The sequence below is a fragment of the Spodoptera frugiperda genome, chromosome 23, assembly GCF_023101765.2.
Source record: "Spodoptera frugiperda isolate SF20-4 chromosome 23, AGI-APGP_CSIRO_Sfru_2.0, whole genome shotgun sequence".
NCBI lineage: Eukaryota > Metazoa > Arthropoda > Insecta > Lepidoptera > Noctuidae > Spodoptera > Spodoptera frugiperda.
This window is the reverse complement of record NC_064234.1, coordinates 4,408,675-4,430,131: the sequence shown is the minus strand read 5'-3', so window position 1 is coordinate 4,430,131 and position 21,457 is coordinate 4,408,675. Positions and strand designations below refer to the sequence as shown.

The 21,457-nt window shown below is 37.6% G+C and overlaps 4 protein-coding genes across 4 annotated transcripts; all 4 read right to left on the bottom strand.

Moving 5' to 3' along the window:
* Positions 1 to 2,000: 2,000 nt before the first annotated feature.
* On the bottom strand, positions 2,001 to 21,290 carry LOC118266994 (IgGFc-binding protein-like). The gene is made up of 3 exons (XM_035580692.2): positions 21,095 to 21,290; positions 19,605 to 19,709; positions 2,001 to 2,189 (listed from the first exon to the last, which is right to left on the bottom strand). Exons 1-3 carry the CDS (start codon positions 21,240 to 21,242, stop codon positions 2,077 to 2,079), a joined length of 366 nt encoding a protein of 121 aa, XP_035436585.2. The 5' UTR covers positions 21,243 to 21,290; the 3' UTR covers positions 2,001 to 2,076.
* LOC118266992 (uncharacterized) lies at positions 5,109 to 6,232 on the bottom strand. The gene has a single exon (XM_035580690.2). The coding sequence runs from the start codon at positions 6,161 to 6,163 to the stop codon at positions 5,171 to 5,173; it is 993 nt and encodes a 330-aa protein (XP_035436583.2). The 5' UTR covers positions 6,164 to 6,232; the 3' UTR covers positions 5,109 to 5,170.
* LOC118266990 (uncharacterized) lies at positions 6,495 to 9,690 on the bottom strand. Its single transcript, XM_035580689.2, has one exon. It carries the CDS (start codon positions 9,657 to 9,659, stop codon positions 6,621 to 6,623), a length of 3,039 nt encoding a protein of 1,012 aa, XP_035436582.2. The 5' UTR covers positions 9,660 to 9,690; the 3' UTR covers positions 6,495 to 6,620.
* Positions 16,644 to 17,438, bottom strand: LOC118266993 (uncharacterized). The gene has a single exon (XM_035580691.2). The coding sequence runs from the start codon at positions 17,404 to 17,406 to the stop codon at positions 16,711 to 16,713; it is 696 nt and encodes a 231-aa protein (XP_035436584.2). The 5' UTR covers positions 17,407 to 17,438; the 3' UTR covers positions 16,644 to 16,710.
* Positions 21,291 to 21,457: the final 167 nt, after the last annotated feature.

Below are 21,457 nucleotides of genomic sequence, written 5' to 3'. Positions count from 1 at the left end.
AATAGTTACAGATTAATAATTAGGTAATGTAGGTCAATTGTGAACCTTCGACCTACATAACTAGGTGCAAAATTGTAACCTCGATTTTGAACTAGGTTATTAGTTTACTACACACTATTGCACAGCTCTACAAAATAAGTAAATAACGATGTGATTATGGTGCATGAACACTAACATAATATTAATATTATCATAAACAGGGTTGTTAACAACAATTTTATAATCAACCTGCTATAGTTAACCCTTTTGAAGGCAGTTCATTATGCTCGCTACTTCCAACATTTGCATTCTATATAAAAATTAACTTTGTTTACAAGTGTAGGGCCGAGCTTATCAATAATCTGATTGATGAGTAGGTATAGGTACATTTTTATATTGATCGGTCTTTAAATTATGCACTTATATTTAGGAAAAACAATGTTAATACATATTGACACTATCTTCGATAGTAACTATAATCTATATACCTATTATTGTGTATATAAACAATTTTGGCTCATTAGTGAAAGTAGGTTTTTCCTTTACGTAGCACATTCTACAGGATGTGCTCTATATATATTGTTGTAAATCATCTATATCTCTATATATAAAAACCAATTGTTGTTCTTTAGTCTCGCCAAAACCCGAGAACGGCTGGACCGATTTGGCAAATTTTCGTCTTGGACTACTGGATATTTATGGAAGTCCAGGGAAGTTTAAAAGGTGAGAAAAATATGTTTGAAGCGGTACGAAGTTTGCCGGGCCAGCTAGTAGTTCTATATAGTTTTACCGTATATAGTGAAACATTGTATTTCCAAAATATTCTATACAATGAATTGAAAATAAATAAATAGCATTATAACAATCAGCTGAAATCCTTCCGACACAACAGCAAATAACTAAATTATTTCCAAAATTATGTCATACAGCAGAGTTCACTTGCAAATATTTTCATTTGACAACTCGTTGCAACTCCTTTTAAAATTATTGTAAACTTGTTAAATCTAAAATAATCAGTTTGATAAAAGTAGATATAATAAATGTACAAAAGTAAAACAAACATATAAAACGGATTAACGGAAGATTTCCAGAAATCTATCTAAAGAAAAGGCCTAATTACCCCCCTTCCCAGTCTTCCTAATCCACGATTCTCCAACAACCGGCAACCCTTAAATTCCTAACACCCAAAAGGCCGGCAACGCACTTGTAACGCTTCTGGTATTTCGGGTGTCCTTGGGCGACGACGATAGCTTACCATCAGGTGATCAGTCTTCTCGTTTACCGGCTTATATCATAAAAACAAATCTATTTACAGGTATTACAAGGTTTATAAGATTGATTTTGTTTAATAACTTTCTAAGAAGTCTATCATCATTACTATCTGTTCAAAACATAGATTATAAATAAGATAATATTATTGCAACACATGTATCTAATCACCAAAATATTGCGCATGTGACATACTGATTACTATCTATCGTAAATTTGTTAAAGGAAATATATGAAGTTGTAAACACTACGCATGTCCTCAGTTCGAGGAAGACACTGTTTATTTTTGTTGACATTATTCTACGAATTTAAACCACGCCATTAACGTGTTACTAACCTCGGACATAGTAAACAGAGGGAAAACTCGTACCATGTTATAATACTACGAATGCTATTGTAAATAAACAATAAATATGTGTATGTGAATGCCGTAATGTACACCTCTGTCTACCCCTTCGGGGATAGAAGGCGTGATGATACGATAAGCTGACATTACAAAAATGCATAATAATAATACTTACGGATTTATTTAAATAAAAATAATCTGCTGGGTTTTTTTCGGTTTTTTGAAAATTTCTCAGTAGTATCACGGAGTCTGGAATTGTGCCCGGTATATGGCAATAGGCTCACCTCCTACTTACAACAACCCGTAATGTACACCTCTGCCTACCCCTTCAGTTAAAAGGCGTGACGATAAAGAAGAATAATCAATTAATAGATACATACGAATACTACTAATGATAATTATGAAAATTCTCTCCTATTCAAACTCGAACAGGTTTGGAGAACTCCTCAATGTTTAAAATAAATATTAAATAACTTTTAATGTTATGGTACACTGTAATAGTCCATGTGTGACTCATTAATGCTGATGAGATGTCGCCGTCTGATGCATTGCAGGTTCGTTCCCATCACCTCTCCCGGGGGGCAAACGGGCGTATCTGAAAAAAAAACAGAAGACATTTCAACCTACTACTTGTTGTAATTTTGCGTATTACAGATGTGTGCTATAGATGGCTTCCCTACTATCGATACATCGCATATTCGAGCTGCGCATCTTCCTAGCAGTAAGGACCTCAGCATAACAAATGATAATGATAAATGATAAATGATATTTATTTTGCAAATAGGTTATAAAATAACACTTTTACACGCCAATCTCTTAACCTTTTGAACGCCAATGGCATGAATAGATGTCATGCGCAAGCGTGCCCTGTGCGCCACCGACATCTATAGATGCCAAGAAACAGATCACAGAGAAAAACAAAATAAACACATTAAATCATTACTTTCACGTGTTTTATTGATGTATCTTAAGAACTGAATACCCAGTTATTACATAATTGTACACAGTGAACAAAATTGCAATATAGTTATTCTAATATTTGATTGATAAAAACAACTTAAATATCGGCTAAAAAAGCATGTTCTCTCGCGCCAATGGCATGTATACATGCCTACTAGTGATGTAGTGTAATTCAAGTAATATTAAAACTTCAGCTAAATGACTCGCTTATTTTTTGTAATAACTATTAAAAAGTATATATATAACCTTAGTCTCTGAGAAAAAAGGTAAATATACTATATTTTAAACTGAAAAATTCTTGGGTATAATAGCATATCTTTATATATATAATTCTTCTGTACGTGTGTATGTCACTGAACTTCTCTTAAACGACTGGATTGATTTTGATGTTTTTTTTGTGTGTGTTCAAGGGGATCTGAGAATGGTTTACATTCACAATTTTGTCCGCTGGACAATGTTTTTTTTAATTAATTTTTAATTTATTTGTAGTTGTTGATTTTGGAATGTTTTACATTGGATCCGACAAATGTTCAAATTAAAGACGTGTAGACAGGACAACGTCTGTCGGGTCCGCTAGTTTACCTACTATATTTTCAATATTATCGACATTCCCTTTTCGCCAATCATGCGCATCCCTAGCATACTACCGATATGCAATCCCTTCTGCGCCATTGACATGTATAGATGTCGGACTCGTGACGTCGTAAGCGCTTTTAAATGCGGGGAAGTTGCAAAAAATATTTTATCGAGTACCTACATTATAATTGCAAAAATGGCGAGTAAGTTAATTCTAATTTAATGTCAGATGTTTTAATAGTAAGTACGAGTACAGTCTAGGGTAAATATATAGATACAAGTAGGTATGATGTAAGTTTATATGTACTCATATAAAGACGACTCATTTTAATATGACGAGTTTAAATAATTAGGTATATACTTAGTGCACAACTTTGGTAGGTATATAGATTTATAATGTCATTCTCTTAATAATTATGCTATGTTACTTACTGCTTAATTATTTAAGTTTCATTTAAATTTCGGTACCTGGTTAAATAGTTTATTTCGTGTTTTTCTCACATATTTGTGTCGTTGGCGCTCAGGGACAGTTTTCGCTTGTCACGAATTTGTGACATTGACGAAAATGAAAATAAAATTGATTATCGATGAAGTTTTGGAATCCCTATTTTTTTCGTAGGTATTTGCGGTGAATTTGTGGCCTGGCGTTGAGGGCAAGTTCATGCGTTTTCGCTCTGGCGTTCAAAAGGTTAAATAACTAGATGAGGCCGGCATTTCCTATCTGACTACTCTGAGAAGAAATGCCGAAACAAACTCAGAGGTCATAGTCTCTTTTAAAGTCCAGACAAAATCAATTAAAGATGTCGGAGAACCGTGCAAGTTGATTCTGTAGTGGTCTTTTGAGGAAAGAACCACAGCAGTTTGAGCGGACCTGTTCAGATGGCAGCACGCATGTGTCAGTTTACAATCAGCTCAGCTGACGGCTGTTGCTGAATGATCCGACGAACAACACCAACCAAAAGAACATTTGGGTAGGCCACACAAATGCTCAAACTGTCAGAATATAATTTACTAAAAATAAAATGACTAGCAAAAGTCTCACACGGTCCTCAAACTAACAATTTTAAAAGGAAATATAAAAATATAAAAGGAAAAAAAATATATATAAAACAATGTCAAATTATGTTAATGTCAAATTGTATAAAAAATGTAACTATATGTTACAAACATGTCAGCAAGACCTGTGTGGACATTATAGCAGCTCATTCCCAAGCATGACTATCCTCCAAGTAGTCTTTTATTTTATAAAAAGCTTTACTACAAAGTTTTTCTTTAATAATATTTTTAAATTTACCTAGGTTTAAACTTTGAATATGGCTGGGAACTTTATTGTAAAAGCGTATACATTGACATCTAAACGAACCGCTTATTTTCTTAAGTCTAGTAGTAGCAACAACATATTTATTTTTATTTCTAGTGTTGATATTGTGTATATCACTGTACTTTTTAAATAATTTTATGTTTTTAACAAACATACACATCACAAACTTACATTTGTAAGATAGTAAGATACTACTTTGTCGGTGTTTAATACTTTGACTGCGTGAGCGTCGGACCGGGGGATTTCAGTTTCAATGCCCAGGTCGGACAAAGTATTGAATTTAAATGTGTATAGTGCGTTCACATCTGATTGCACCTTTTGGTATTATGTGCTATCTGCTATATAGTGATGTGTGTCTGTGTGTATGAATGTATTGTATGTATTGAGATGTATATTTGCAGATACATTAAAACAAAAGTTGAAAGAAATAAATCAAATAAATAATGTTAACTTCCATTAAAACCACAGAGTATGTAGGTCATACCTATTAAGTTCATCTAATTTAATTATTAAAATATTTACAAGATAGTACTTATATTAAGTAAATTGTATGACTTTGTAATATTTAATGTACCCATTGGTATTCTCATATTTGTGTAACTGAAAATGACATAATTGTATGTGAATAAAAATAAAAGAGGGAAAATAAAATACAAGTTTGCAATAAAATATTTAATTACTGGGACCAGCACATTGTTTTATAATTATGCGCTAAACAATCACACTTTATGTGCATACTCTTTGGCGGGGCTCTTCGAGTTCTCCCTGTAAGCCACCCCGGCCACCTGCGGCGATGGTTCAGCGTAACCATTGGACAACGATCCACGAACCACATTGGGGGAACATCTCAGGAGGAGCGGGATGGCACCAGTATTTACTGCACTTTTTGGGTAGATTGCCATCGCTGCACCTTCACCGAGCGAAGCTGACTGCGGTGACCCGGAGTAGTACACCGGCGAGATCTCGGCCCCACGTGCGAACGGCACAGGCATCGTCGGCAGGAGGTTTTGCATCATCGCTTCATGAGTCAAATCTTGCAGAAAATTACGTTTCAATCGAGAGTTGGGCATCATCATTCCTGAGTTTTCTGGATTTAATACATCAATGTCGTATCCACCGCGAGTGGTCAGTGACGGCATTGTCTCAAGGATTTCAGTTTCTAACACTGGAGCCACATCGTTCGCAGGAGGCCTGGGGTTCAAAGCTGCTGATAAACTTGTATGCACCATAGGGTATAGATCAACTTCATATGGATCTACGTCTGTGTTCATCGAACCTCTATTTAGGCCTTGGTAAGCTTGAGCGTTGGTCATGTCGGTTTCGTAGGATGTTCGCAGGTAGTCATTGTTCCATTCAGGTGATGAAAATTTTTGGTTCATCAATTCATACTCTAAGGGCAGCGCTGCTTGGATTCCGTGCTCGAAATATGAGGTCTGCGGCAAAGGGTCCAACACAGTCAAATCACCTGATGTTGGTAATCTGATGATGCTAGGGGTATCTGAGTACGTGTTTGCGTCATTTGAATTTATATTGGCTTCTAGAGGTCTCAGGAACCAAGATTCAGGTACAGGTTTCGGCATCAGGTTTCGTGCAACCCTAACCATGTTGTCATAATCGACATTGCCATAGTTCGAGTAAAATGGATTATTGTAAACTGGAGAAGTGAGAGTTAAGCCGAAGCTCACACTTATGATGACACACACACTAAGCATCGTGATTAACCACGGCACAATGTTCTCTAACTAAATCAAAATTTGAAATGTAATATATTCGGAGCAATGAACCAAGTCAATGATTCAAAATCAGCAATAATTCATTAGCAGTTGAATATACGGTTTCATGTTACAGTTCGTAATGAATTTACAATTTAGTTCAAAATGATGTTGCAATATTTTCATGTAAAATCATAATTAACTAATACTTTTCCTTGACTTTACTCATTAATTTTCTATTATACACAAATACATTGAAATAAAAAAATTAATTTTAGCTAGTGCAACTAAAGATGAATAGGTATGGTTACACGTAAATAATACAAGAAAGTTTAAGAAAATGCTTTATTATTTTTGTGATGTTTTATAAAACATGATTACAAAATTAAATTAATAATAAATAAGTATAAAAAAGCTCAGTAGTCGATGGTCGATACGATACAAGTCAAAAGTTACGTTACACTTTATTTTCGACGGTCATGGGAGTCTTCTGTTTCATAGTAGTAGTCATGGTCCTCATGGCGTTGGTAGTCCTCATGTCATTCATGTCGATACCACGCTTAGTGAGGAAGCTGAAGTCATCTTCCGTTCTGTAGGACGGGGCGCTGTAGGATGAAGGGCCAGCTGAATGTGCCTTCGCCAAGCTGCCTGACACCACGGAAGGCGAGCAACTCAGTAGCAGAGGAATACCACAACCTCCAACGTTTGCGTTAGGGAAAACACCAACAGCTCCAGATGCCAAGCCAGATGGACTTATGGAACTTGATAAAGCAGATCCGTAAGCTGTTCTAGCAGATTCATGGGTAGGCTGCCAGTGGAACGTGTGTTCTGATTCAAAACCTTCCATAGCGTCTCTCATATGAGGAAGGTAATGAGGATGCATAGCGCTATCCATACCGGTCATTTCGTGCATGTGTTGGTGAGCCATTGAATTCTGGTGATATCTTGCGGGGAAATGAGAATGGTGGTGACTATGAGTCAAATCAGAAATATGAGAGCTACCCATCTTGCTTGGCACGTGACTGTGTTCTGGTAAGTAAGAGTTTCTAAAGTGGTCCATGGTACTTTCAGGCATGAAACCCTGTTCTTGTTCTAGGTGAGTAGTCTCAAATTGGTCAATATCTTCAGCAGCTTTCATTGTAGGCAGTTGTTCATTTTTTCTGTGTTTCCTACCCCAAAATATAGATTTTTGGTTTTGTAGAACATTGCCGTCTGCTGTTCTCATATCATCAGAAATATGAGAGCTACCCATCTTGCTTGGCACGTGGGTATGTTCTGGTAAGTAAGAGTTTCTAAAGTGGTCCATGGTACTTTCAGGCATGACATCCTGCTCTTGTTCTAGGTGAGTAGTCTCAAATTGGTCAATATCTTCAGCAGCTTTCATTGTAGGCAGTTGTTCATTTTTTCTGTGTTTCCTGCCCCAAAATATAGATTTTTGGTTTTGTAGAAGATTGCCGTCTGCTGTTCTCATATCATCAGAAATATGAGAGCTACCCATCTTGCTTGTCACGTGGGTATGTTCTGGTAAGTAAGAGTTTCTAAAGTGGTCCATGGTACTTTCAGGCATGAAACCCTGTTCTTGTTCTAGGTGAGTAGTTTCAAATTGGTCAATATCTTCAGCAGCTTTCACTGAAGGCAGTTGTTCATTTTTTCTGTGTTTCCTACCCCAAAAAATGGATTTTTGGTTTTGTAGAAGATTGTCGTTTGCTGTTCTCATTGCGTGTAAAGCCTTCATCTGATTCAACTCCTCCTGTTGCAGCCACTGTTGCCTTAGCTGTTCTTGAAGAAACTTTTCAGCGCGTTCATTGTCAGTCATTTGAAAATGAGTGTTTTCCAGAGTTTCCGTAGATTTGGGGATGGCATCAAAATGCTTGACTTCATTGAGAGGGGTGGGAAGAGCTTCCTTTGATTTCAATTCCCAAGTTTCAGTAAGAAGTTGTGTCTGTTCAGGATTTAAGTCCTCAACTTCCTTAGCCGCTACGTGTTCGTTGTGAATGTCTTCCTTTATCATCTTTTGTTCATCGGTATTGACTGCTGATCTTAAAATGAAATCGCTGATATCGTCGGAATCCATTTTTTTAAGGTTATCCTGCTGATTTTCAGTGATGCTTTCGTTCATTTCTACGGTTCTTTGCTGTTCAGTGACTGGAACTAAAGTAAGAGGTTTCATATTGTCATTGGTAGTGACAAAAGGCGTAGGTAGGTTTTCTAAAGTTTCCGTAATAATTTCAGCACTTTTTTCCTTGGTGGGATGGTCTTCTATCTGTTGCACATTCACTAAATCTTTAGTCTCGACAAACGTTTTAGGGTCTTCTAATTCGAATTCAGCACTTTTTGCGTTTTCAGTAATTTTATGACTCTCGCTTTTTAGAGATTCGTGATGTCTTTTGTTATCTAAATGAACTTCGATCATTTCTGATGGGGCGAAATTCATATCATCATCAGCATTTTGTGTCTTCCTTGCGATTTGTTCATTCATGTGTTCATTCATTGTATTTTCCAATGTTTTTTGTTCCTGAGTAGTTCTTTCCTGAGTTTCAACCTCTAAGTCGGCATCTTTTGTAAGACGTAATTGATCGGCTTCAGGTAAAAGTGCAGTTTCTTCCATCTTGAAGTTTATTGTAGGTGCAGCATTTGATTGGTCTAAGTGTACCAGATTTTCTTGGTTGTTAGCAGCTTTGAAACTGTCCTCAATGTTTCTAGCTATTTCAACATTCTTTTGAATGTTTTCAAGGGCTTCTTTCCATTGGGCCATTCGCTCTTCTTCCGTTTTTGCTATAGTAAGATGAACATCGTGCATATCTTCCGAGTTCCTTGTTGTGGTTGCACGTAAACTCATGGTGTCTAAGTTTTCAAAATTATCGTGAATGTGTTTCAGGGCTTGTCTAGCTACTTCGATATCTTCATGAAGTTCTATGTCAGATTGCGAATCATGAGCAGTTTTCATTTCAGTCTTCATCTCCATTTTCTTCAAATCTCTTTGTAAATTTTCCACAGCTTCTTTCGCCATCTTAATGCTGTGTTTCACGTCGTCATCCGATGAATGAATCTGGACATTTCCGTCAGTGGATCCCATCGTAGCTCTGTATTTTTCATTTTCGTTGCATAATTTCACCTTAACTTGTCTTCCACAAGTCTCGTCGGAGTCAGCCTGCGCTTTTTCTTCCTCAGAATCACGATATAGTTGATATCCATATTTCTTCTTCACAATCAATGGTTTTTTCAAAAGGAAACTCCTTGCCATGGGCATCGATGGACCGTCGTTGGTGAGCTGTACATTTTGTAAGTCAGCGTTTGGGGCTCCGTTATGCAGATGTGTAACAGGTACAATTTCGGATGGGGTCCTTTCTTTAGTCAGACTGTCTATTAAACTAGTTTGTACTTGAAGAGGAACTCCGTTTAGAGCAGTACCCATGCTCTCGGTGCCATCTTCAGGCAGCGTAGGAGCCGCAATGGCTAAAGATACCAGAGCTGATACTACTACTAGTGTCCTCATCGTGCTGGATGTCACGATTGATGCTGGGTACAAATTGCTCTGATTATTTATACTAAATCTATGTCAAAGATTTATTCATATGATTGTAATGAAAGAACACAAAACGTGCTTATAGCTGTTGACTCACAAATGCTGAGCCGACACCTTCCGCATTGAAATTTTTACGCTACATGCACGTACACTACGCGAATGAGAATATTATAATAGAAAACTAGCATTTTTTATAGTACGTTGACCCATATTACCACTTAGTTATTGTCTGAAATAAGGTCATTCACCAACCATTTTACTAGTTTCTATAACTATACATAAGACATTTGAAAGAGACCGACAACAGTATTCTCTAATTACCCCTAAACTTTTTAAAAACTATCTCTCCACCGTCCCTTCTGCCAAGCATGGAGGTTATGGCAAACCCCCTTGTGTAGTAAAAGTATGTGCCATAATGTGCACCTCTACAAAGAAATACAAGGCGTGATGTTTAAAAAATAAACTTTTTCATGGAAAAATGTCAAAATGTCGTGATGGGTTCAAAACCTACCAACAGTGGAATACCAATGTATCGTTTTCCGAGTTATATGTACTTTCTAAGATTAATTCGACACCACTGAAAAACGGCAAAGGAATCATGAGGAAAACTGGACTTTATAATTTCTAATTATAAGTTTGAAATCACCAACCCGCATTGAGCAAGCGTGGTGATTGATGTTCAAATCTTATCCGAGCATGAACAGACCTTTTGTCAACAGTGGCCACTTATAGGCCTTTAATATTATAATGTTTGATATTTTATTTATGATACAATATGGGTTTTGTGGCATTTTCATTTTTTCTTTTAAGTATAGATGGTAAATGCGACTGCCAAGCAAGGGATCTCAGGTTTGCTGACAAAATATTTATTTATTAACACAGATAGTTCAAGTTCGCACGCTTGGACGCCATTCTCACACACAGGACACAAAGGAATATTATGTTTGCATGATTTTATATGTTATTCTAGTATCATATTATTATGTAAGATGAATATTTAAGTAAAGAGAAAGAATATTTTTAATTTAAGTACAAATACGAGAACCAGCAATTGTTCCCGGTGTATGACAATAGGCTCACCCCTAATTTCATAGAAATCATTATGTGACTTTTTTAACTTTTTGGTTGCACGATTGGTGCAGTAACCGGCTGCCGCGAAACGCTCGGGTTCGATTCCCACACGGAGCAACTCTTTATGTGATTCACAAACTGTTTTTTGAGGTCTGGGTGTGATGTGTTTGCGAACTTGTATGGAGAAAATACTAATGTGTAACAACGTCTATTTATAAAAAAAAAAACTGTTATGAATTATGAGAATATAGTAAGTATGAGCTCGTTGAATTTCGTAATTGCTATAGATAACCCTACACCACAATATCTTTCTTCAGGGGAATCAAACCAATAACTTTTGTTTCATAGTCGTGCATGCAACCACTCAACCATAAGTTATTCAAGTAAAACAAATCTAACTTCATGTAATTACTGTTTAACTAGAACTATAAATATCGTGGTTCATATTAATATTTTAAGATACATTGTCTAATTATAATTAGCTAGAGTTTTACTAACAGCTAAGATATCCTATCATCACGCTTTTTATCTCCGAAGTGGTAGGCAGATATGCACATTACGGCACGTAATGCCACTGTACCCGTACAATGTAGGAATAAGTAACCACTTTTCACCATTTGTGTTATAGGTGAGTTTCATGTGAGCCTATTGACCTACTGGACACAATTCCAGTCTCCGTGCTACTACTGAGAAATTTTCGAAAAACCGGAAAAAGCCCAGTAATACTTTGCCCGACCCGGGAATCGAACCCGAGACTCCTTGCCGGGCAGTCACACTTGTGACCACTCGACCAACGAAGGCAGTCATCCTAGATATAGATATCCTTATGGCCTTAAAATTATTTTTGCATAAGACTTGTAACATAAAACTGAATATAAAAACATATTACGTGTTCAAACATAACTTCTTCTTACAAACACTGAGGTAACGTGAAATTATGCATATCACATATCATATTTTGATAACTATATGCAACTCTGTGTCAAGTAATAAAAATTTGTACCTAATATATTATACAACTGCCAATAATCTTTGTAGACACGCTACAAAATCTTTATCACCCATCAAATCTGTAAAAGGAAAACACTGACACAATTCTTGTCGTAATCAAATCCTTTGCAAAATTGATTGCTATCGTATGCTTGCAGTGACGTCAATTAAGAACCTACATATCTACACATAAATGTACGTGTATAATAATAATATAATTGATGATCCCCAATAATCCCCATACTTGATATTATCAGCATTATTTAATAATGTCATTCGAAACATTATTGGCCACGTACAGCGCTGTTGACAACTTTGTTTAGTCATTTTAAACTGTACATGTGATACTCGCGACTTCGCTTGTTTCTTTATGGTATAAGCCGGTTAACGAGCAGGCGGGTCACCTGATGGTAAGCAATCGCCGCCGCCCATGGAGACCCGAAACACCAAAGGCGTTACAAGTGCGTTGGCGGCTTTTGGGAATTATGAATTTAAGGGATGTTAGGAAATTTGGGATTAGGATGATTTGGGTGAGGGGTAATTGGGCCTCCGGTACCCTCACTCACTCATAAAACATAACGCATGCATTGTTTCACATCGGTTTTCTGTTAGGCCGGTCACTCCGGTCGAACCGGCCCAACACGGCCCCGGCGAGCTATCCTTGCTCGCTGTCTGCAGATCCGCATTTACGGTGGCCGGAGATCTTCGCGCGATCCCCGACGCCTGGAGTATCTCTCGCGACGACAGAATGTAAATATTTACATAAAATAAAGGAAAATCTGAGAATCTCTGTACACTTTGTTTTACTTACAAACCATACAATAAAAAAAACATGGTAATATAATCACAACGAACAAACACAATTTCATATTACTTGAGTATGTTATTAAATATTTACATTTTAGCTGACATTGCATTTTAACTTTGGTCTGTACGAAGACGCACTGAATCATCAATTATTTTTATTCTTTGAAACGTGCATTTTAATTATTTGTTACAAGTTAAAATATATTACGTCACCCAACCCAGTAGGTTAAATATGACAATATTGTTTCCGTGTCGCAGGAAATAATAAATTAGGCACGTTCCGAAATACCAAAGTCCAAGTTTTAGAAAATTTAACTGCACGGTTAGCGCGGTGTCTGGGCAACCGGTTGTCATGCTACTTGTAGCGGGCTCGATTCCCGCATAATACAACATTTCATGTGATCCAGAAATTGTTATATCGTGTCTAAGTGTCATGTGTATGTGAACTTGCATGTTTGTAAACGCACCCACGACACAGGAAAAAATCCTAGTGTGAGCGTCCTATATCGTATTCTATGTATGTTTCTACCAAACGATTCGGGAATTGGTGGTGCTGAAGTATATGTAATATCGAAATACGACTACGGAAACCGATATTTCTATGATTATGAAAGAATATGGTTATATAAAAAACCTATCAATGCGAGTACATAATCCCACATATACAATATAATATATTGCCTCGTTGGTCGAATGGTTGCAAGTGCGACTGCTGGGCCGGGGGACTCAGGTTCGATTTCTGGATCGGGCAAAGTACTACTGGGCTTTTATCAGTTTTCCGAAATTTTCTCAGGAGTAGCCCGAAGTCTGGAATTGTATCCAGCATAGCATGCATACTTAGATAGATATAAAAGGTGAAAAGTGTACACTGTACACCTGTACACCTGTGCCTACCCCTTCAGGGATAAAAGGTTCGTGACGATACGATATACAATATACAGATAACTAATTTAACCATTTAGTTTAGAAGTTCCATTTATAAGACGAATTTATTTGCAATATACCTTGCATAATGAAAAGCCCCAATCAAATGCTGAGATTTTTTCGAAAAATCACTCAGTAATACTTTTCTAGACCTGGGAATCGAACCTGAGACCCCTTGCAATCACATTTGCGATTACTCGACCAATAAGGCAGTCCGGTTATACATCAACACTACAACAAGGCTATAATAAAACAAACATCAATAACAGTTCACCAAGCGATTTTTATTTAACTTACATATTTAGAAAAATACAATATAATTTAAATAATATAAGTTAATACTTAAGGTGTACAATAAAGGTTATTATTATTATTATTATGTATGTTCTTTACATAATCACGGGACCACAGGGTCCCGGACCTTTGGAAGGCGTACGAGGGGCCGAAGCCAACTCGCAGAGGCCCGTTGAACAATTTTAATCTAAATGTAATGGGACATCAGCCGGCGATTATCCCTGTATGCACTATGGAAGTACACCAAAGGACAATCCCCGGTTGATGCAGGACTATTGCGAGATATGGTAAAAGGAAATGATAGGGATATGGGTGTGGGTGGCTGTGGAATAGTTAACCGGTTAACTATGGGGACTATGGCCCCTGCCCCTGACCAATATTGAAAAATACGGATAAACAGGCAGGGGGTGACTCGCAAACTCAATAGTGGGCCCCCGGAAACGGCCGCTAGCACGTAGCGACAAGGGAAGCAACATCCGTTGAGCTGCTTGAGGAAGGGGGGGCATCCCACGGCTATCAGAGCAATCCCGGAAGTACGGTCAAGACCCCTACCAGCATCTTACTGGGATACGTCCTTCCCCCAAGTGGAGCTGAAGGCAACTCCACTCTTGCGAATCTCCACTCAAACCAGCCGATTAAGGCAAGAGTGAGGCAGGAGAGGCCACTCCGGATAGTCACGAGTACTAACCGGAGTTAAAAAGTAGGGCCTCTCCCGGGAGTCAGGTCCGTGGGGTCGCCACTGCCCAACAGCTCGCCACAAGCTGCCTTGCGGACTTATTATTATTATTATTAATATACAAAATTCCCATATCAAAATGTTAGATACCGTACTCCTCCTAAACGGCTTTACCGATTTTTACCAAATTTTATATGCGTATATTCAGTAGGTTTGGGAATCGGATACTATCTATTTTCCATACCCCTAAGTGATTTTAATAATGTGATATTACAAATACATACAACCCTAAATTTTTACTTTCTTAATATTAATTTATAAGCCAAAACAACGTTTGCCGGGTCAGCTAATTGTACATTGCTACATAAATGTTCAATAAAATATTTTACGAGGAATTATGCGTACTAGATTTGGCTCCGGATAATCCTTGGATACCACGTGATGATTGCCTTTTCCTACTTCTGGATAGTCATTAGACACTTTATAATGGCTGACGGCAGATTTTGAGGCCATCCAAATGAATCTCTTTCTTCTTGAATTTGATGTAGAAATAGAGGGAGCATTTGATTCTTGTAAAGCCATTGTTTTTCTCTCATTAGCTGGATCAATATAGAAATCGGTGCGTAGGTTTTCAACAAAAGTTTTCTTTGTGGCACTTCCATGATCTACGTTAGTAAGATCTTTGTTTTGTGTGTGTTCTTTTGGTCGTAATTTTGTATCCTCTACATCAAGTTGTTGGCTATCTTTGTTGGTATTGTCTTCATTAAAGAACCTCTCAGCATCTTCATGAAGGGTTATCCGAAGTACATTGTTCGATGATCCATATTTACCTGTATCTAATTCTTTAAAATTCTGTTCTTCAGTGCGTTTTACATCGTTAACTACAATTCCCTTTGTGGTTTCGATTGATGCCATATAACAAAAACCAAAAGTAACAATTAATATGTACTTTATCTCCATTTTTAGTTTCTGAGATAGTACTGGTTTAAAAGATAACGTTATATTTATAGATACGTGCTGTATAGTATTGCAATCACTTTTATGAAACGTGGTTTTCTATCGATAGATATTCACGATACTTATTATAGTTTTTCTAATGTATGTCTAGATATATTGCGACGAGTTAAGTGATATGCAAACGCATGCATTTCTCTTTAATGAAGTTTAATGACAACAACATCGTATTTGCTGTTGGACAAAAAATCAGTACGACTATTAAGTCGTTTATAGATTTATTGTAACTAGTGATCGCCTAGTGATCGAATTTCGACCATATACGATTTAATTTACAATACCACTTAACATACGTTCAAGGATAATTTTTATTTAACGAATTGCTATTAGTTTTGTAAAATTAAAATTAATATATTCCGGCGCATCATGAACAGGAAAACTCTATTCATATGAGACGTGAGAATATCATCGCAATGTCTGTCGATTTTGACGTTTTGTCAAATACGACCTGATACTATGCACGGTAGTGTGAGTAATGTTTTATTAATAAAAATATTAGCGTCCTACACATAAACTATAAGTGTACCTTATGCTCCTACGTCCGCGCAATTTTCGGAAAAAGGGGTTCAAAGTTTTTGCATCACGTATTAATATATAAGATTTTCTTAAATGTTTCAATATGTAATGATACTGAGTATGGAATTGTGCCCGGTATTATGATTGTGAAGGCAATAAGCTTGCCTCCACTCTCCTATGCTAGGAAGATATTATCTAATAGCTAAGCTGTAAAACTATGTGACCGGTTCCACTGATACTAAGCTATGTAGCTGTGCGAGGAAAATGCGCAGTTCGACTATGCGATTTATTAATAGTAGGGAAGCCATCCCTAGCTCAAGTGAAAATGCACCCTGATGTTGGCAGCAGTAAGCTTGCTACACTGGGTTAATGAACAGTACCAATAAGCATAGGTTTTGACGATTAAAAGGCGTGATAGGTACTTAATATTACGGAAACACTGTCTTTAAATTGAATTAATTTCTCAACATACTCTGTAACATAAACTTCTTTTCTGTAAAATATTCCAAGAATTGAGTAGGTACATTGACATTATTATGTGTTTCATGAAGTTATAAAAAATTATGTATTGTAATGTACCTATATTTTGAATTGAGAACAATTTACTTTCAACAAAATTACCTATTATTCATAAATGATTCAATAATAAAATAAGTAAAACATTGGTTTATATAACTTTTATTGAAATAATTGTTACAACTATCTTATGCTAGTACACCGAGAGTTTCATTATTGGTGCATGACGGGACTGGGTTCGTGGGTTAAGGTGGCTTGCTCGTGCTGTTCAAGCGCGTGGTGCTGCACCGGTTCGTCCACCAGCCTGTAGGAGTTTGTGGGAGCAGAAGCAGTGTAACCTGAGACGGCGTGGTTCTGAGCTGACTGCACCAACTGCCCCGACACTATTGAGGGTGAACAGCTGAACAACAGGGGCACGGCGCATCCTCCCACGTTTGCGTTCGGGAACACACCCATGGTAGTTCCAGCGCCCGCCTGACTCAGCACCCGTCCTCCAATGCCAGCGATGGGAGACACTCCACTTGCAACGCCGTATCCTCCCAGCCTCGCCATCGGAACGTGACCAGCCATTTGGCTGGGCATGAACTGGTCCATGTCGGAAAACTGCATCATTTCAGGGTCTTCCACGGTGCGGTAGTGTGGTGGATATCCGTAATGAGGTATGGAATGCGGTAGGTATCCATGTTCGTATAATTCACCGTGGGGCAAGTAAGAGGTGGTGGGGTACTCGCCACACGTTGGCACCACATGGCCGTGATGTGGCGCTCGTCGATTCCGAAGGTAATCCACCATTTGTTGCTCGTTCATGGTGAGCGGCTGCTCCTTCTCTGTGGCAGTGGTAGTGGGGGCCCCCGCTACCCCCGTCAGGACGGCGACGGCAAATACACTGGACAATAGTACCGCTGCCATGGTTACTGTGTGTTCCCCAACACCAGTGAGACATTAATATTTATACACGATGTGCTCATGACGTTTTGATCAATATAACTCCTTAGTTTGCAATCTGCACGAGTAGCTACACTAAACAAGTACTTGACCGAGATATTTCTGCAAATTCTAACAAATCTCGTCAACGTACACGGAATCAGGTCAAATAACTTGACACCTTCACGCCTTTTCCTCAAAGAGCTAGGCAGAAATATAGGCATTTAATGCCTTGGCAAGTTTTAATAGAAAATTATATACTTGACTCATTGCGTTTAGTAGGTTTATAACAAAGTGTGTGAAAACTTGCCAACTTGTTATATCATTTTTAACTGAGGTCTGTGTATGGAACTTGGTACTTATTTAGATCTCACTTCTTTTATAGGCGAAGCATTCCCATATTATCGAACTTGGCAGCCTTTCACATTTATGTTTTGGGTGGGATTTTATTTACAATACAAAATATTAAATAATTTCGGGTTTTCGAAATGTCTTAATTTGTGCCCAGGTGGATGAAGTTGTGCCCGGTGTCCGGACGTCATTAGAGTAACCTTCTATTAAATAAAACAGTCAACTGATGCTAAGTTATTCACGAAGCTCAGTTTGCCTTGTACTTATAATTTGAAGAAGCTTTCCAGAAGTTAATTTTTCAAAACTTTCCTTACACATAACATAAAATATTTTTCCGAGAATTGAACCCGCGTCACATTACACAGCAGCTGAAAAGATTGTTTACTAAAAATATGCCTATGTAATGTCTGTGAGATATGTATATGTATGTACTAATACATATGACTCATATGTCTATTACAATAATAACAACACGGCTTTGAATCCTTGAAGGGCCAAACAAAGATACACACATGAATTATGGGTGATTGATTACTCACTTTTCATCATTCATATCAATAGTCTCATGTAATAGGGCTGAGCCTATTGCGATACACTGGATACAATCCCAGGAATCCTCAATAATATTTACCCGACCTAGGAATCAAAACCAAAAATTCGGCAATCGCAGTTGTGACTAATGATGTCGCAATTAACAGTTATAACTTATAAGCATGCTGTTATACTCGTTGTTATATTTAACCTAACTTGTATTAGTTGTTGGTTCTCCTGAATATTAAATTGACTACCCGGTTGCCGCGGTGGCTGGGTGACCGACTTCCGCGCAACGTGTAGCGGGTACGATTCCCATACGGAACAAGTTGTTCTGGGTCTGAGTGTCATGTGTATGTGAACTTGTATGTTTGTAAACGCACCCACAGAAAGAAATCCTAGAGCGGGACAACGTTTAAAAACTGGATTAATAAAAACCCACAGTTTATTAAGTACGTGTTCTTTTGAAACTAGATAAAACAAGCACCATCTCTACCTACTTATTCTTTCAAATGTAGGCGTGATGGTATACATTGAATATAATTAATAGGTACACATTCCAAAGTACACATTTTGTTTTGTATACGGTGTATACCTGCAGCAATATTTCATTTTTTCGCGGAATTACTTTAAGTAATGCAGATGCTGCATAATTTCACCAGACCACATGATCATTAATTAATTGCATTTGACATGCTCGCCCTACTTTTTAACTGTTCTAGTTACAGATATTAAGATAATGTATTAATGTACGTATGTAAGACTGCCTCGTTGATCAAGTAGTCGTAAGTGCGACTGCCGGACAAGGGGTCTCGGGTTCGATTCCCGAGTAGGGTAAAGTATTGCTGGGTTTTTTTTCGGTTTTTCGAAAATTTCTCAGTAGTAGCACGGAGTCTGGAATTGTGCCCAGTATAATATGGCAATAGGCTCACCCCCTATTACATGGAACTTATAACGCAAATGTTGAAAAGTGGGCGTACATTGTATAGCGGCATTACGAGCCGTAATGTGCATCTCTACCTACGCCTTCGAGGATAAAAGGCGTGACGTAATGTATCTTCGCGGTTCTCGCGCGGTTTCAGAAAAACAGGAAAAGTCTAGTCTATGGTCTGTTTAGTGTTCATGAAAAACTGTTTAGAATACTAAAAATCTAAGTCATCATTAGACTATGTGTTTAAACAAGTTTCTTTATCATAATCATCGTGTTATGGTTTATTTTACCAGAAAAAACAAACAAAGGTCATTAAATTTTGTTGGTAAAATTTTCAGCTGTAAGGTGTTGGTATTAAGGTATATTTTACCTGGACAATCCTGCACCAGAACACATGCTTTAGAGTATTCATCCCTCACGAAGCCAGCTGTACATCGGCATCCGACGCGGCAGTCCCATATTGATGGACACCTGTCTGAATAATATATATAATAAAGCCAGTAAATATCTTGATTTAGCTCATGAGGTTGTCGACATGTGGGATGTAGATTCAGCAATCATTGTGCCGATAGTCGTATCTGTAAATGCCCTTATAGCCAAAAGCCTCGACCAACACCTGAGTAGGCTGACGTTAGATGGTTGGATCAAGAGCCTGATGCAGAAGGCAGTACTTCTGGACACGGCGCGTATTGTCCGGAAATTCCTCTCTCTTGAGCCCTGACTGCCGGTAGCTTGGATTTATCCCGTTACTGGTGGGCTACTGCTTTTTATATTTTTAAATGTTTTTTTTTTAATTGAATATTTAAAAATGTAATTATCAAGTAAAGTAAATAAATAAATATATAATAATATAATCTATCATATCATAACTTTATTATACGATGTAAACGGAATGCTGCCGAAAAACGCCACATATTTTTGTTTGTTTTTATAGTTTTAATCGTATTTGTTTTCGTATGATTCAGTCTTAAGCAGTGGATTACAACTATTATTACATAAAATAAACATTAAATTATTTTTTTGAAATTCACATTACTTTTTTACCGTCACGAATTACTTCTTTTCGGCGTTTGGGAGCATTCTGTAACACCCTGTAAAGTGTACACCTGTAACACTTTGTAAAAGTAAGCTTGCTAAACGTAGAAATTATGACAAAGCCCATTTTTTGTAGGAGAGGCCCATAGTCCAGTAGTGGATTCTCACGGACTCAAAGATAAACTAATACACTAATCTGCCTTCCACGTTAGTTAAGTGAACACGAACATTTTTTTATGAAATAGGGCGCTAAACGAGCTGGATTACTTGTTAGCAATCAAACGACACAACTCAGTCAAATTACAAGTGTATTGCTGACTTTAGGGAGGTAACAAACACAATGAGAACAGTGAGCGTTGCTTCACGCCAGTTTTCTATTAGGCCGTGATATCACTCCTGTCGAACCGGCCAATCCATATTGAAGCATGGTTTTCATGGTCACAAAAGAACCTACTTGTCAATGGAGTTAGCTTTAACTTGTGACTGCACGGTTGGCGCAGTGGTTGGGTGACCGGCTGCTATACAACATATCGCGCGATCGATTCTCGCGTCGGCCACAAGTGATAATGGCATTTTTTGAGTAAAATGGCCATTATTAACCCAATGTAAAACCGTTGGTCTCTGCGCTTGACCTCTCTCCAGTCGTGTCGGTCTGCCGTCCCATCTGCATCGAGTTTAGAGAGTGAGGGAACAGAGAGTGCACCTGTGTTTAAACACACACTTGTGCACTATAATATCTCCTGCGCAGTGCGCTAGTCTAGTCAGGTTACCGTGATTGAAATCGATTGAGAGATTTAGATTATACTTATTATACTTTTATCTTACCTGACGCAAACAACCTTAAATTAACACAAGTGGCAGGGCATCTCCAACCGCACAGAGAAAACTCCTCGTTAGGTTTTACGCATCTAGATGTCCTATAGAACATTAGAGTTTTAGCACAAAATAATAAAATAATAACTTTTATGAACATTGAACGTGGAAGTATATCAACAATGTGTAGTTTCTTAGCTGTTGTGTGATTATTTTATCAATGATTTATGTGCCGTATAAAAATAACCATAAAGTACATATTGCAGTTGGTAAAGGTTAGTTTAGCAAGTCCAGTTTCACCATGCATCGTTTAAGTCCGATATATTGATCTTATAAACATATTTTTCTTATTGCTCTGCTCTTGCCAGTTATATA

Excerpts from the sequence above, each read along its gene's own strand:
- LOC118266992 (XM_035580690.2), bottom strand. The coding sequence starts at position 6,163 with ATGCTTAGTGTGTGTGTCATCATAAGTGTGAGCTTCGGCTTAACTCTC.
- LOC118266990 (XM_035580689.2), bottom strand. The coding sequence starts at position 9,659 with ATGAGGACACTAGTAGTAGTATCAGCTCTGGTATCTTTAGCCATTGCG.
- LOC118266993 (XM_035580691.2), bottom strand. The coding sequence starts at position 17,406 with ATGGCAGCGGTACTATTGTCCAGTGTATTTGCCGTCGCCGTCCTGACG.
- LOC118266994 (XM_035580692.2), bottom strand. The coding sequence starts at position 21,242 with ATGTTCATAAAAGTTATTATTTTATTATTTTGTGCTAAAACTCTAATG. Across the intron at positions 19,710-21,094 it reads TTTAAGGTTGTTTGCGTCAG|ACAGGTGTCCATCAATATGG; the intron begins GTAAGATAAAAG and ends TATATTATTCAG. Across the intron at positions 2,190-19,604 it reads TCTGGTGCAGGATTGTCCAG|ATACGCCCGTTTGCCCCCCG; the intron begins GTAAAATATACC and ends TTTTTTTTTCAG.